General features: G+C 39.4%; 1 protein-coding gene across 3 annotated transcripts in view; it reads left to right on the top strand.

Moving 5' to 3' along the window:
- Positions 1–2,149: 2,149 nt before the first annotated feature.
- The window catches only part of LOC114655756 (flotillin-2a), a 96,935-nt gene continuing 82,939 nt past the window's right edge, over positions 2,150–16,145 (top strand). The window contains exon 1 of one of the 3 annotated variants that reach the window (XM_051930828.1): positions 2,150–2,367. In XM_051930828.1, the coding sequence (XP_051786788.1) occupies positions 2,319–2,367 (49 nt within the window). In that variant the 5' untranslated portion in view covers positions 2,150–2,318. The remainder of the gene's footprint in view (positions 2,368–16,145) is intronic. The other 2 variants (XM_028806969.2, XM_051930829.1) reach the window with 2 other exon arrangements.

The following is a 16,145-nucleotide window of genomic DNA, read 5'->3' as shown; positions in this document are numbered from 1 at the left end:
CGGACCCAAAGACATAGCAACCACTTGCAGCTTCTCTTCGATCTATTAGAACTCAGTCTCACTCAGACTGCCACCAGGACTAGGTGATTGTTATATCTGCACAGCCTGGCATCAGTGCCATGTTTTCTGCTGTCTTTTGCATTTGTTAGTGAAACACATGCTTTTTTGAAAAACAGGAGATGCTGTGTCACGTTAAGAGTTATTGCATGCATACTGACAATTGTGCTGTCTTCATTTCGGCAATATAATGCATATGTAGCAGAATGCTATGTAAAAGACTGGAAAAAGGGGCCTTCTTTCAGGTTTGGTTTGTTTCATGCATCTTTTCTCCTGCAGTTGATTTGTTGTCTACCACATTGTTGATTGTTCATGTCTATGTCAGTGACTCCTTCGAACTGGACTACACACTGATCTTAAAGCTGCTAAAAACGATGGTAACAGCCCTCTCTCGACTATCTATAAGGTTGTTCTTACTAGTCTCAACTGCAGTGTTTACAGCTTGTCCAAAGTTTTTATTTGCATCTTTATTTTATTTACTTTTTTAAATGTCTGGTATAGTTTTCAGCAAAACATGGTCTTTTGTTTCTATCGCTTTTTTATATCTCATTTCGCTGCATCACAGTATCTATACAGACATTTTCTCTTTTTTTTTTAAATATCAAATGTGTAATCTCGTAAGAGTGACCCATGAGACACCTGCTCTGATCAGGACAACCAACTAGGACTCACATTTTTTTTTATAAGCACTTTTATTTATGCCTGATTCCATAGGTTTATAACCACAAAGACTGAAGTGGGGCTGGGGTGTGTGCTGGACAGCAGAGTGCTGTGGGGGTCCATACTGTTGGTGAAAACGTGGACTTTTCCAGTTAATTGGGCTTTTTCCTCCTCAAACGTTTCCTGTGTGAGAAGGGCCCCAGGGTGAGCACCCAAGTCACCCTGATGGTAGATCTGGCCATGCATGTGATGGTCCACTCTATTCACCCTCACAATCCTAGACCTTATCAGTTATTTGGAATATAATATCACTAGTTGAAATGCTTATTGTAGAAAGAGCCTTTTAAAATTATTAGATGTCATTTTGTTTTTTCTAACATTGCTGTTTAATATCAACCATAGTATATATATTGTTCATCTCTCATTCTTATTAGTTCTATTGGTCTCTATGGACGTCACTTATTTCTGTGGTTCAAAGATCATTTTAATTCAAGGCATTGACACCCAAGTAATGTCAATTTAAATATCAATGTATTTACGGACAGATACATAACATTCTCTATTTTTGATTTACTGAAAATGTATTTATTATATAGGCTGCATTTAAATTTTGCACAACGAGAATGTGACGACCAAATATCATTTTGCATCATCGTAAATTACTGAAACATATCTAAAGAGATGACGAATGCAATAAATGGTCTTGACGTAAATTCGCATAGTAATATAATTTTATTTCTTCTGTTAGCGTTGTCTTTTCTTACACCTCTTTAGTAAAGTACACTTTATTCAAGAGAATGATCTGCGTAATTTAAATTTGACGCTCTTTGCTGAATGACTTCATATATGCTAAAGAAACACGACGATTCGGTAAAGGCGGAGCATAGGGGAGCTTCCAGCCCAGCCGCCCAGGCTATAAACTGGGACCTTACGGCTGATCTGTTGGCCTCTTTTCATGTTATTTCCTCCTAAAGAACTGGCGCGTTCACAGTTCGCAACACCTGGCATTTGTGACGTACGTGGCACCCATCACACTCTCAAAGCCAATTGGTCCCCCTAAAAACAACTAACCCGGTCCTCGCTACGTCTCTCGCAACTGATTTGTTCCCAGCGTGATAATTGACAGCTATTCCACCCACATTTGATTCCACTCCCACCCCATTTCAGCAAGTATTTACTCCGGGATTGGGAACAATTTGAAGGGACTTTAAATTTACGACGTAAAAATGATGAACTGTGGATACACAAAACGAAAATATAAACCAGTAAACTACAACTCCATACCGACAATCAGTAATCCACACCGACAAACAGCAGAATTTTTACGAGACACGCCTGCTTTTCTTTACGCCGGGGTCGCGCATTTTCCCGTCATGATTTGCGTGACATGTTTCCATTTGTGTCGTCATGCGGGATCGCGCATTTCCGAGCCGAGGTGGGCATTGGTAGTAACTGTTGTTTGTGTTGCATAGAGGGGCGGTGGCAGAAGGAGGAGTCGAAGTGGAGGTCGACGACATTGTGGCTTTTAAGGATTGGGGTTGAGAAAATCCAAAAGTGAGAGTTGTTGCGAAAAACAGAAAATACGGTTATCATTTGTAAGAATGGGAAACTGTAACACCGTTGGACCTAACGAAGCCCTCGTTGTCTCAGGTAAAAAAAAGCAAAACGTAAAGAATGGATCAATGTTAATGGGGCAATTGTGGGGTCGCGTGCTATCAAAATAACTGAGTGTGATCATGTCGGGGTTGAGAATTAACGCTGTGGCTTTTTTTTTATTTCTATTTTATCGGAGATCTTGCATACTGTGCAACATGCTAAACTGGCCCAAAAACGCGTTTAGCTCGTGTTTGCTTTGCAGCCCCCCCGGGTGTTGCTGCTCGATGTAGAGCCAATGATTCCTGCCCCCTTTCGTGCGTCCGCTGCTTCCACTTCCTTCGGTCTTCGAAGCTCTAGGAATGTTAGTTGTAATGTTGCGTAAATATAATGAACTATTTCACATCGTTCGCCTGTTATCGCAATAAAGTGACCATTTACTTAGCGTAAATTTCGAGAAACTACTCGGGAGTCATTCAGATTTCTCTTTTATCGAACCTAATTACATATTTTTTCAGACGCTGTTCTCAAGATTTGTGCAATTCCCGTTTTCGGTAAAGCAGTATGGCTGTGAAAAATGTAGAAACGAAGCTTAGGATACATACATCGGTACCGTGTGTGATACACTAGCGCAGGGAGATGACGCAAGATGAATGAATCAAAGAGGCGAATTAAATCAAACTGGCTGATCGTGCGAGCAAGTGTAAGAGAAAGGGATCAAACTGTCTGCTGCTGTTTCCTGGAAGTAGGTTGTTGTAATTGAACTCGTGGATAATGGAAAAGGTGTTTTTTTAATATAAAAAGACGCAAAATTAGCAGTGGTTCATTTTGTTCACTTCTATCCCTAATTTCTCCAGAGGTTTAAATTTTAATAGCTCAAGGCGCAAGACTGCACGCATTTACAGTGTAGTTTTAATCAGTGTACCTTAAGCTCTCTGCCTGACATTTTTTTTAACGTTTATTTGAAAATGTTTAATAACTTTTGCCTTCCTATCCTTGCTGAACAATTTTTAAAGCAGCTGTTAGCCACCTTTAGATATTCCAGAAAACATTTTAATCAAAGCTTTTGCTTAGCCAAAGAATATTCACATATTCATATTTTCATATTAATATTTTTCGTAACTTGTCTTACAGACCACAAATTAGTCTACTACCTTTTTTCGGGGCTTTCTCTTACACTGTTATGCCTTTATTGTAATATGAAGACCAGAGCTGCTCAGATTGTTAGGTACAGTATCTCATGAGTGTGTCCTTTAGGTTGGACATTATGTGTCTTGATTTATATTCTTCAGAGAATGCATTATAACGAAGCATCCTCTATGCCTTTTTAATTAGTTCTGAAGTATGGCACAGTAGCATTGCTAATGTGGAATCTTTATGTTCTACCTGTGTCTCTGTGAGTTCTCCACCTACATCCCCAAAGACGTACCAGTAGGTTTGATTGTTGGTTCCTCTTTAGGCCTGGGTAATTGGGCTGTGTGCCTTACAGCCTGAATAGACTCCAGCATCCTGTGACCCTAAAATAGCTGAGGCAGCTATCGGGATGTTATGTTTCTAAATCTGCCTAGTAATGGCTCTTGATAAGTCCTCTCCAGTGTCTTCTTTTAATAATCTATACAGTTATATTTGGAAAGATCTGTATAATCTGTGAAGATTATAATGACAAACGTATCCATTAATCCACCCGTTTCCATTATAACCCAGTTTTTATTGTAGGGTCAAAAGGAAGCCAAGAGCCTAAATTTAAAGCCAACACAGAATTTGAAGCAAATTTATCTCTGGACACTCTTGTACTTCACACCCACACCCTCTCATATGGCATAGTTTGTTAAGTTTGCACATCTTTGGGATGTGGGAGAAAACCAGAGTATTTAAAAGAAACTCTTAATTGACAAAACCCACACAAAGAAGGACTAAATCAATACTGTTACTCGGTCTCCCAGAGTCATGAGGCAGCACTATACCTCCTCATTGACATGTGGATTACTCTTAAATCCTCCTTATTTGAAATGTGATGGCCTCTCTCTAATAAGAAGATGTGGTTATTCTTGTTATTAAGGCTTAACCCGTACAGTGGAGTATGCTCTAGAATCTCTCTTGTTCTGGCATCTGTTAGTTCTAGCATACATTGAAATATATGTGTAACAGGGTAATCCATTCCAGGGCCACAGCCTAGAGGGAAGTTACCATCCAGCACACCATTTAAACAGGAGAAATGAAATCAAAAATATACCTGCCCTTTGTTAATCTACAGTAATGGAACAGTTTCCATCTGTTCTGTGATATTACAATGTGAACTGCTTAACCTGGAGATTCTCTTCATGATCTGTGCACTTTTTATTTCTTCCTTGTTTTTTATAATTGTACTGATCATTGATTTAGCCATACTATATTCAGCGCTTAGATATCCTACACCTTTTATGCTTCCTTGCTTGGAAGTGATTCCTTATTTAATGTCTAAGTTAATTAGCTTTCTCGCTCTGTTTTACTGGCTCATGGCTAAAATTATATAGCAGAATAATAAAAAAAAAAATTCACTGCTAAAGGCGCACATAAGCAGATAACTGAACTAAAATGAAAGCTGAACCTTACAGACAATAACAGATGATGTCTGACGCTCTAACGACAGAAAGGTCCCAACACGTTACATGTACGCTTATGCTCCATTGGCTGATGAGATTCCTCTGCGTTCATTGTAGCATCTGTGTTTTTTGTAGCATCCTGATTCTTTTGATTAAAAACTGTTTGTGGTAGCATACCCAACTGTATTCGGCTTTGTAATGAAGTGTTCATATTAGGGATGTTAAAGTCCAAGAAATTTGGTAAACATGTAAAGAATGAGAAATGTGAACACATTGTCAAGTTACAGTAGTTCAGAATTGGCAGGTTTAATTTTCTTCTTTTTCGATATTCTACTGAGCACTGGAAGGTTATTTAGACCGCAGTGTGTCTCTAGAATGCCTGCCAGAATGACAGAACAGTCCAGCAATTTACTCCATGTTTTATGTTGGAGGTTGATGCTTAAGCTTTGAAAGGTGTGCATTCTTGTGTGTGCACCGCGAAGCCAGTACTCTTTTTCCCATTCTTGCCCTTTTGCTGTGTGCTCTCTCTTTCTGTCCATGCCATAGCAGACACAAAATGGGTTAAGAGCAGCGGAATCTGTCTGTTTGTGTTTAGCCATTTCAATTCAGTTAGCTTAGTTTACATATAAAATCAATAACCTGATTTCTTAAGTTCAATGTCAACCCATATTCTGGTTAGAGAAATCATATTACTGTTTTCTGAGAAACCTGGTTAGCAGAGGTAGATTTCTCCACAAAAAATCTGACTGTGTGTAAACCCTCAATCATGTTACTAAGTATGTTGTAGTCGGCTCGTATCCATTGCACTTGTCAGCCTGTGTATGTATTTACTTTGCACACACTTTCAGGTAAAAAGTTCCAGAGGCAAATGTTCAGGTGATTGCATTATTTGTTCTCCTGGCTGAAATAATCTGATTTCAATATTTCAGAAATCTTTCAGTTTATGTTGATGACCTGAACGCACCGTGCTAAACTCTGCAACAAAATCTCAAGAGCAGTTGGGTAATCAAAGCAGTGGGCGTGGTATTGTCCAGTTACTTTATAAAGTACTGAGTAACCTAAAACAATACTTTTGACATTGAAGTAAAATACCTAAATTATTATCATTATATTCTTCTTTCGACTGCTCCCGTTAGGGGTTGCCATAGTGGATCATCTTCTTCCATATCTTTCTGTCCTCTGCATCTTGTTCTGTTACCCCATCACCTGCATGTCCTCTCACCACATCCATAAAACTTTGCTTAGGCCTTCCTCTTTTCCTCTTTCCTGGCAGCACTATCCTTAACATCCATCCATTGTCCAACCCGCTGAATCCGAACACAGGGTCACGGGGGTCTGCTGGAGCCAATCCCAGCCAACACAGGGCACAAGGCAGGGAACCAATCCTGGGCAGGGTGCCAACCCACCGCAGGACACACACAAACACACCCACACACCAAGCACACACTAGGGCCAATTTAGAATCGCCAATCCACCTAACCTGCATGTCTTTGGACTGTGGGAGGAAACCGGAGCACCCGGAGGAAACCCACGCAGACACGGGGAGAACATGCAAACTCCACGCAGGGAGGACCCGGGAAGCGAACCCAGGTCCCCAGATCTCCCAACTGCGAGGCAGCAGCGCTACCCACTGCGCCACCGTGCCGCCTATCCTTAACATCCTTCTCCCAATATACCCAGCATCTCTCCTTTGCACATGTCCAAACCAATGCAATCTCACCTCTCTGACTTTATCTCACAACCGTCCAACTTGAGCTGACCCTCTAATGTCCTCATTTCTAATCCTATCCATCCTCGTCACACCCAGTGCAAATCTTAGCATCTTTACCTCTGCTACCTCCAGCTCTGTCTCCTGCTTTCTGGTCAGTGCCACCGTCTCCAACTCATATAACATAGCTGGTCTCACTACCGTCCTGTAGACCTTCCCTTTCACTCTTGCTGATACCCATCTGTCACAAATTACCCCTGACACTCTTCTCCACCCATTCCACCCTGCCTGCACTCTCTTTTTCACCTCTCTTCCACAATCCCCGTTACTTTGTACTGTTGATCCCAAGTATTTAAACTCATCCACCTTCACCAACTCTGCTCCCTGCATCCTCACCATTCCACTGACCTCCCTCTCATTTACACACATGTATTCAGTCTTGTTCCAACTGACCTTCATTCTTCTCCTCTCTAGAGCATATGTCCACCTCTCCAGGGTCTCCTCAACCTGCTCCCTACTATCGCTACAGTTCACAATGTCATCAGCAAATATCATAGTCCACGTTGACTCCTGCCTAATCTTGTCTGTCAACCTGTCCATCCCAATGCAAATAAGAAAGGGCTCAGAGCCAATCCCTGATGTAATCCCACCTCCAACTTGAATGCATCTGTCACTCCTACCGCAGACCTCACCATGGTCACACTTCCCTCGTACATATCCTGTACAACTCTTAAAACGTTGACTTCCTCATACAATACCACAGCTCCTCTCAAGGCACCCTGTCATATGCTTTCTCCAGGTCCACAAAGATGAAATGCAACTCCTTCTGGCCTTCTCTAAACTTCTCCATCAACATCCTCAGAGAAAACATTGCATCTGTGGTGGTCTTTCTTGGCATGAAACCATACTGCTGCTCACTAATCATCACCTCACTTCTAAACTAGCTTCCACTACTCTTTCCCATAACTTTATGCTGTGGCTCATCAATCTTATTCCCCTGTAGTTACTGCAGTCCTGCACATCCCCCTTATTCTTAAATATTGGCACCAGTACACTTCTTCTCCACTCCTCAGGCATCCTCTCATTTTCCAAGATTCCATTAAACAATCTGGTTAAAAACTCCACTGCCATCTCTCCTAAACACCTCCATGCTTCCACAGGTATGTCATCTGGACCATAGGCCTTTCCATTTTTCATCCTCTTCATAGCTGTCCTTACTTCCTCCTTGCTAATCCGTTGCACTTCCTGATTCACTATCTCCACATCATCCAACCTCTTGTCTCTGTCTTGTTCTCTTCTTTCATCAGCCTCTCAAAGTACTCTTTCCATCTGCTCAACACACTCTCCTTGCTTGTCAGTATGTTTCCATCTTTATCCTTTATCACCCTAACCTGCTGCACATCTGTCCCAGCTAGGTCCCTCTGTCTAGCCAAATTATTATTATTATTATTATTGCAACAGCACTGGGTGTAAGACAAGAAGCACACATACCGGGTCATTGAAGGGCTGAATTACACAGCCAAGCAGGAGAGAGTGTGCTGCATGCAATCCGGGGTAACGGAAACCTATTAGTAAAGCGTCAATTTGACTAAATATATTTATAAAACGCAAGACATTTATCACAGATGACATGCTTATTTTTAGGTTCATGGAGGTGTTTTTTTGTTTTGTTTGTGTACTGTTTAATGACGCTGGAGCATTTTGCCAAAGGAGAACTTAAGAAGATTATTTGTGCATGTAAACTTGAATTATTGAGAAATCAGGTTTGTGGCTTAATCGCAGTATTCACCTTAACCCGATTATGTATGTGTATATAAACGCACTGAATGTGTAAAAAGGGGAAAAAAATAATAAAGGAATTGCAACAATTGATGGGGTGAACTTTATTCAGCTAGATATGACCTGTTTATGCAACATAGTTAAGACAGTTATTGATTCACTCGCATGTAGTCTCACCACTTTACAACAAACGCTAAGAAGTAACTGATTTGTGTAATAAGGAAGGACTACACTGACAAATATTGATCATTCCTTTGCTGAGTAATTCCATATACTGTGAAATGGAGGGACGATCCTGGGCACCACTAAAATTTCACTAGAATATGAAAGTGTGATTTCAAATTACTCATTTAAAAAAAAAAAAAAACAAACAACCTGAAGTACTAAACACGGAATGCGCTCTGTCTCCTGGATGCTAATAGTCAGAAAGCTGGGCTCCTGGAGGAACAGAGGCAACTTAAGAGCACAAACCTTTTGGTTTTAAATGCAGTGTTTTAGCAATTCACTTCATTTTTGCTAACACATTGAACAGTATAACGTTCTGCATATCACCAACCTACCAACACACCCATAGGCAGTTAAAGCAGCCCAGCTGCAAGTAACACCAGTATTTCTTAGTATGACTGAAGCAACAAGAGCTCACTGACATGATGGTACACCTTATTATTGTACTCTGCGTATTGCGCCCTGAATCTGTGAAGGTTCTGACACTTAGCATGCCTAAGTGTGCAACGTACTCCAGTCTCTCGGTCTCACTCAGGTACATTGATCTCACTGGTACTTTCATGCCTGTGGTATAAAAGTGCAGCTGCCAGTGTGCGAACATTTACTTTATTTATAATTTCTGGTCATGCACGTAATCAGAATACACAAAATGAGGAGGACCAATGAGGAATGGTTTCAAAACTCATTTAACCTGGGATGGTCAATGATTGCTTTTTTGTAACATTTGACTTGATTCAGTTGTGCAAATTTGATATATAAAGTCAACCTAAAATTTGTCAAGGAGGCCATGTTGATCTCAAGCCATACCCTTAGGAAACTTACAATACATATCAAACAATCCCTCTCCATTGTCTTTTTCATGACCATCCTCTGGATTTGTCTATTTAGGTATATCTGTTACTCCAAGTTTCAACCTGATGTTTAACATTAAATCTATTCCCCTCTTTATAAGAATTAAACAGAATCTTAAGTGGTGGGCAATGCTCCCTGTATTCCTGCTGGGCAGTATCTCACTTTTAAAACTGATTATCCTTTTCCCTGCTCTTGTACCTTATTGTTTTCTAACAAAAGATTGAAAAGCTTATACAGTTGGTTTTGCAGTTTTATTTGGCAATGTAGGGGACCCAGAGTTAGAATAAAAGTATTGCAAATTCTAAGTGCCAAGTGGGGCCTGAACCTATCGGATATTAAAAATACCAATCAAGTGCTTATTTGTGGTCCGTAGTTGAATATCTGCTTAATGACCCCTCCTCAATATGAATGGACATTGAAATGTTGCAATCAAAGTGTCCTTTAAAATATTTTCTTTTCCTTAGGAACTTAAAATAAGTGAGAGACTACTGCAAAGACCAGATAGCCATCAATAACTGTGAAGGTATGGAAAATTGGCACCTCGATAGTAGACGAGAACAGTATTTATCAAGTGTCTTGTGTTCGGGAAATGGTCTTAACTGGCTCACAAATCTGAGAGTGATGCAATTTTGGTCTTACTCTTAATTGTAGGAGTAAAAGCATTTTATCAATTTTATTAAGAGACTACAAACGTCAGTGGGATTTAGGAGAATTTGTGAGTTGTCCAAACTCTCTTAAGAGCTACCAGAAGGTGGTGTTCAGCCAGAGATCCATATCCTGGGAAAAGCTCAATGATTTGGAAATGCTTGTTAACAATGAGCTCTTAAAGGAATATTGATCTGACAGATTTTAATAATATTCCTAAAATTACGTTAATAATATTATGTTACATGATCACTCCATCTAAGCAGAGAAACTAAGAGCTGGTAGCCAAAATCAAAGTGTTACATGTAAAATGTAACTTTGCAATGGGGGTGATTTATGTTTGTCAAATCCAACCATTTCTGTAATTTCACACCAGACTTTAAACACCCCTGCCACGCATGAGGAGATATGCAGGCTTATATATTTCCCCACGTCTTCACGTGAGGTAATGTTAAAGCTAGTTGCATTCATACAAATCGGCATGCTCCTAAAGATCTTTGCGCTAAGTGTGGGTAAGCACTCGTATGTAAATCACAAATTACATCACAGTTTCAACATACAAGTGCTCATGGATGCAAGCTGTACTGTGTAGCCAGCAAATTATCTGGAAGATGAGCGGGGCTGAATGGGTTATTGCTAGCAGTGTATTACATGGGTATACCAAGTTTTGTATTCCACAAATCCCTGAAGCATTACTGTTACATTTTATAAGCTCAGGAAGGTTCAAGAAGGTAGGCGGAGACTCCCAAGGCACTGGATCAATAGAGCCTTGCAGAAGATATGGGGAGATCAAGGAACATGGCACAGTGGAAGACACTAGCTGCACTGGGATAGTAAACATAACTTCAAAAACTACACAAGAATAACCATGGCTTCAGTAAAATTGCTACTTTATGAGGTGTTTTCTGTTGGAATAACAGTGGTTCATCTGAAAGTACAGCTATGGATCAACCATCCATCCCTCCATTTTCTAAATCTGCTTTATCCGGAGCAGCATCTCGGGGAATGGCAGGAAAAATTCTTTCGTTGTTAAATCAGCGTACCTGTTTTCCGACTTCACTCTCATTCGTTGTGTGTGTAGTTTGGTCTTTTCATCTCTGTGTTTGTTGCGATATTATTCATAATGTTGCAAAGTGGTAATCATAAGGTGCAGCTTAGTGCAAAATCCTACCTTAATATGTTTTTCTTTTTCTTTGATTATTATTATTTATTATCTTTGTGATGAAGCCACAGTGTAAGTATATAAGAGAAAAAAAAAATTACAAAACGTCATTATAACCTCCAATTTGTGGCTTGTGGTGCTGTTAGTTCATAACGTTATTCAGTCTCAGACGTGGCCTCCTACTTCTTGTTGGGACTAGGGCTATTACACTTCGTAAATGATTCTTGTGTCCTACTGTGAGGTAGGACGAATTCTAGTGTGCCTTTTAGTGCAGTTCTTATGAGTAATTCTGAGACACCGGATAAATTCAGACCTAGGTCTCAGATTTTACTCCAGTGTTTTACAACTCCGATTTTATGCTAGGAATTATTAATCGCAACTTTGCGCTCTGCATATCTATAAAGGAATTGTTTTCCTTGTGGTCTGTTTAAAAGGTCTATTTTGATTTCCTTTGAGCAGGTTATTGAGAAATACTGCATTCCCACAGAAGATTTTTCTGTTATTTACAGATAAGGGGCTTCATGAAGAAGACCACACATCTTTCAGACTTCACATTCACATTGGTTGAGAAGCAGGTGTTCGTTATTAGTGAAGTTACATCTGTTGGTGTTTTCTTTTGACTAGATATTGAATAACTACTCCTGAGTCTAGTACTCGGGGCTTAAGGATGTTGTCAGAGAAGCAGCTTAATGCAGAAATATTGGATGAAATGTGGGCTGAGATCTGAGGAAATGCCAAAAAATAAGTGTCCTGTAGATTGTAAAAGAAGAAAAGCTGTTCACCTTAAACAAAGAACTTATTCATCTCCTAGTCTTTGAAATTAAATTGCATTATTATGCCCTAAGTGCAAGAGACAAAGGTGACTTCACTCATTGTTTGTGGTCCTGTGCTAGGCCGGAGCAGTATGATGGGTGGTTTGTTGAGAAAATAAAAATATACTGGGGAGGGAGAGTGAAATAGACCTAGTATCTACGTAACTTCACAAGTAGACATATTTTATACAACACTGAAAAAAAAAAATCTAGGAGCATACCGACTTAAAGGGTTGAGATGATAAATTGGCCATATCTGATGAACATCACGTGCTTTGTTTGTGGTTTCCTCTGTGCAATATCTGTAATCCTATCTATTCCTAACCAAGATTTATTTTTGTTGTCTAGTATGCATGTTGTTATAAAAGAATAATGGATAAAAAATATTTTTAAAAGCAGGTGACATGTTGAAATCTTGCTTTGTATGTAAAGTACATTATGATGGGAATAGGGTGTAGGCAGGTAGGGTGTACACCGTTTTTGTATTGTCTAATACGGTTTTCAGCCTCAATCAGCTAAATGTTTAAACTATTTTTTTGTTTTTTTTCATTCACCTACCTAGTTCATATTAATAAGAACACAGATACTAAAGTTATATGTTGTTGTTCTTTGTCATTTTTGTTGTTTGTTATATAATCTTTTTCTGTTGTTTTGGAAACTGAAACATGCTTGCAGAACTTGTCTACATTTGCTAGCAGCTGAGGAGATCTGTGTTTGCACAACAGTGGTGGTGATCATAAGTGCCGTGTTTTATTACATCTCATTTTCATGTGGGTGGATAATAGTCATTGCTTATGTAGCACTCGCGCATATTATTTAGACATTGATGATATGATTGTATTAGCAGTGTAATTAACTTTTGAGTTGTTGTGGTCTTAATAGAACAGGAAAGATGAATGGGAAGTATCTTTAAAATAACGGCTTATTGTAGAATCAGTACTATTGTGTCGCACTGTATCCTTCCTTGGAAGGATAATGTGTCTGTCACTGTGATGTTTAATGTTCCTAAATTTTTAACATGCTTGAGCTTGGGTTTCAGACCAGTGAAATAGCTAACAATCCTTTGATTTGTCGATGGGGAGTATTTTAAGTTTTTTTTTTTTTTACTTTTGCCAAATTGGGACAGAGTAGGTTCAAAATGCTTTAAACAGAAAAAGCATATATTGTCAGCATTCTGACACTTTCAAAAAAGTGCAGCAAGGAAGTTATGTGGTGTACACAGTATGTTTATAAAGAATTAAAACTTCTCCTAAAAGCCCTAATTTAATATTTCATGAAAAGTATGAATGACAAATTGTTTCAGCAGTTATTTGAATGAAAAATTAATGTATGTATTCAGCTACATGGGCAAATAACCCTTTAAAGCCCCGTTGCTTATATGTCGTGTCGCATGTGCTGTACAGCAGCACTGAATTGGCCTCCTCATTCAAGTTGTGTTTTCTCTTTGTTAAAATGTAAACCTGACATTAAGGACAAAACAACTACCAGCCTATCCCTCTCTCTGTCAATGTATGTGAACAAGATACAATGGTAACTGTAATTATCTTGCTGGTATAGGAGCGCTTCAGAAATATTACAATAAAATAAGAGAGGTGGCTTTGATTTATTTTTTCTTTTATTTATAGTTGCTTTGTTTGTTTATAACTCAATGGTTCAGTAGGTATCAGTCCGTCAGTCATTTTCCATCCCGCTATATCCTAACACAGGGTCACGGGGGTCTGCTGGAGCCAATCCCAGCCAACACAGGGCGCAGGGCAGGAACAAACCGCAGGGCGCACACACACACACACACACACACACCCACACCCACCAAGCACACACTAGGGACAATTTAGGATCGTCAATGCACCTAACTGCATGTCTTTGGACTGTCGGAGGAAACCCACGCAGACACGGGAAGAACATGCAAATGCCACGCAGGGATGACCTGGGAACCGAACCCAGGCCTCCTTACTGCGAGGCAGCAGTGCTACCACTGTGCCACCATGCTGCCCCAGTCAGCAGAGGTGAATACCAAATTCACTGAGGCAATGGCATTTATTATATTAAGGGGGGGACATTTCGCTTTTTAAAAGCATTTCATATAAGGAACACAATGAAACATCTTATCAATTTTCTGACATGTCTCCTTAAGTGTTTATTACTGTACCTGCCTTCTTGTGGAAAAAGTGTAGCATTTCAGTGCTTACCCGGTTTCCTTGTTAATAATTTTTGATGAAGGGCTTCATTGGTTAAGAGTCCTGTCTTTGGTTCCCATGTGAATGCTTTTCCTTGGAGTGCACTGCTCTGATTTTGTTTTTTTGTTTGTTTTTTTTTCTCCTCATAGACTTTTTATATTTTTTGCTGTAGTCTTATGTTAGTCTCCGTAGACGTCTGTTCTATCAGAATATTTATTAATTTTAATTTAATTCTTTTGCATTTATATAGCGCTTTTCTCAATACTCAAAGTGCTCAGCAATTGCAGGTTAAGGGCTTTGCTCAAGGGCCCAACAGAGAAGAGTCCCTATTGGCATTTACGGCAGGCAACCTTTCGATTGCCAGTGCAGATCCCTAGCCTCAGAGTTTATCTCTGTTCTTCGTGAGAACATGACATTAAAAAATGTTTCTTGGCCATCACTGTGAACAACATGGGTTAAGTAATTTATATAAATAAAATATAATTTTTGGGTGGATTATTCCTTTAAAAAAACTGAATCTACAATGTTTTCCACATACATGCTTGCTGTATTCCTATAAAATAAAATCGGAAATGATGGAAATGATAGGATCCTTAACTAATGTAGCAGACAAATTTAAAATCAGAAGTTGGTTTGTTCAAAAACCTGCAGCCACAGGGGAGCCACAAGAAAATCAGTGTTGCCGACAATGAACTGGCCTGGTGGCAAGAAGTAGTAATGCTTGAAGAACTGTTACGTCTAGCTTCATGTGCAGTTCAAATATTGCATCGCTTTCTGATTTATTTCATGCAGTTTTTCCAAATCAATTTGCATTGTGAGAGAAATTTCTCCTAACTCTCAAAACCGCGCTGGCAATTCACATTGCAGTTCATTAACAAGTAGAGAAGAAATGAGTTGAATACAAGCAGTGTGCCTGACATGCAACAACACTGAAGGCCGTAACTGAAAATCTTGGATGTTCATACTGCCCAATTTGTAAAAGCAGTAACAATTTAACATTAATGGTTGTCTGCCAAGCTCATGAGATTTGCAGTGCAGTGGCTCATCACTTATTTCAGCTCTTCTTTCTGTACAGTGCTGCTTGAAAGTATATGAATTGTTCATTTTTCATGTTCTCCACAAACCTTAGAAGCATGAGGACCAAATTTTAATGGATTAACTCACACGATGGACACACATGAAAAATATACTTTCATTATTAATGGAGTAAAACATGTTCTTTGAAATGAAAATGAAAACTTTCATCAGAGTTTGCTTTCCCTGTTGTGCAGAATGAGAGTGCCAACCAGGAAAGTACAGTAATTATCTTTTCCTTCATAATGCCAAATATGTGTGCTATTGCAGTATGGGAAATCTGAGCTAATACTAGTGACCCCAGTTTCATCTCCTACCCAGAACCTGCCCTGTAGTATACCAGTTGAGAGTGAAGAGCTCCCCAGCATATACTATACTTACATATAGTAATGGAGATTTGTAAGGGGCTAACCAAGTGATGCAGAGTTGCTTTCAGTTTTTGATTTAAGTGTATGCTGCTTTTGGAGTTTGATATTTTTCACTAGCTGTTTTATTTTTTGCTCATTTAACCAATGGAGATACATTGATGAAATGAATATTCTCATAAATATAATATATACTTAATTGCCATAAGTAAATTTCCAGATAAGATATCACGAACATAAAGACAACTGCAATCATTATTTTCCAACAGCCCACAAGCAAGCAGCAGTTAATGTTGTGCAGTTGCACAATCTCATGTTACATACACGAACATTGCTGTCGGGCACTCAGTTATGTACCATGGCTACCAGTGTGATTGTTGTCTGTGAGTCACTGTGTGGCCATTAACATCAGCCATATCCCAAACCCAACTTGTTTCTGTTGGCATTAACACGC

The sequence above is a fragment of the Erpetoichthys calabaricus genome, chromosome 8 (assembly GCF_900747795.2).
Source record: "Erpetoichthys calabaricus chromosome 8, fErpCal1.3, whole genome shotgun sequence".
NCBI lineage: Eukaryota > Metazoa > Chordata > Cladistia > Polypteriformes > Polypteridae > Erpetoichthys > Erpetoichthys calabaricus.
This window is presented reverse-complemented; position numbering and strand designations above follow the sequence as displayed.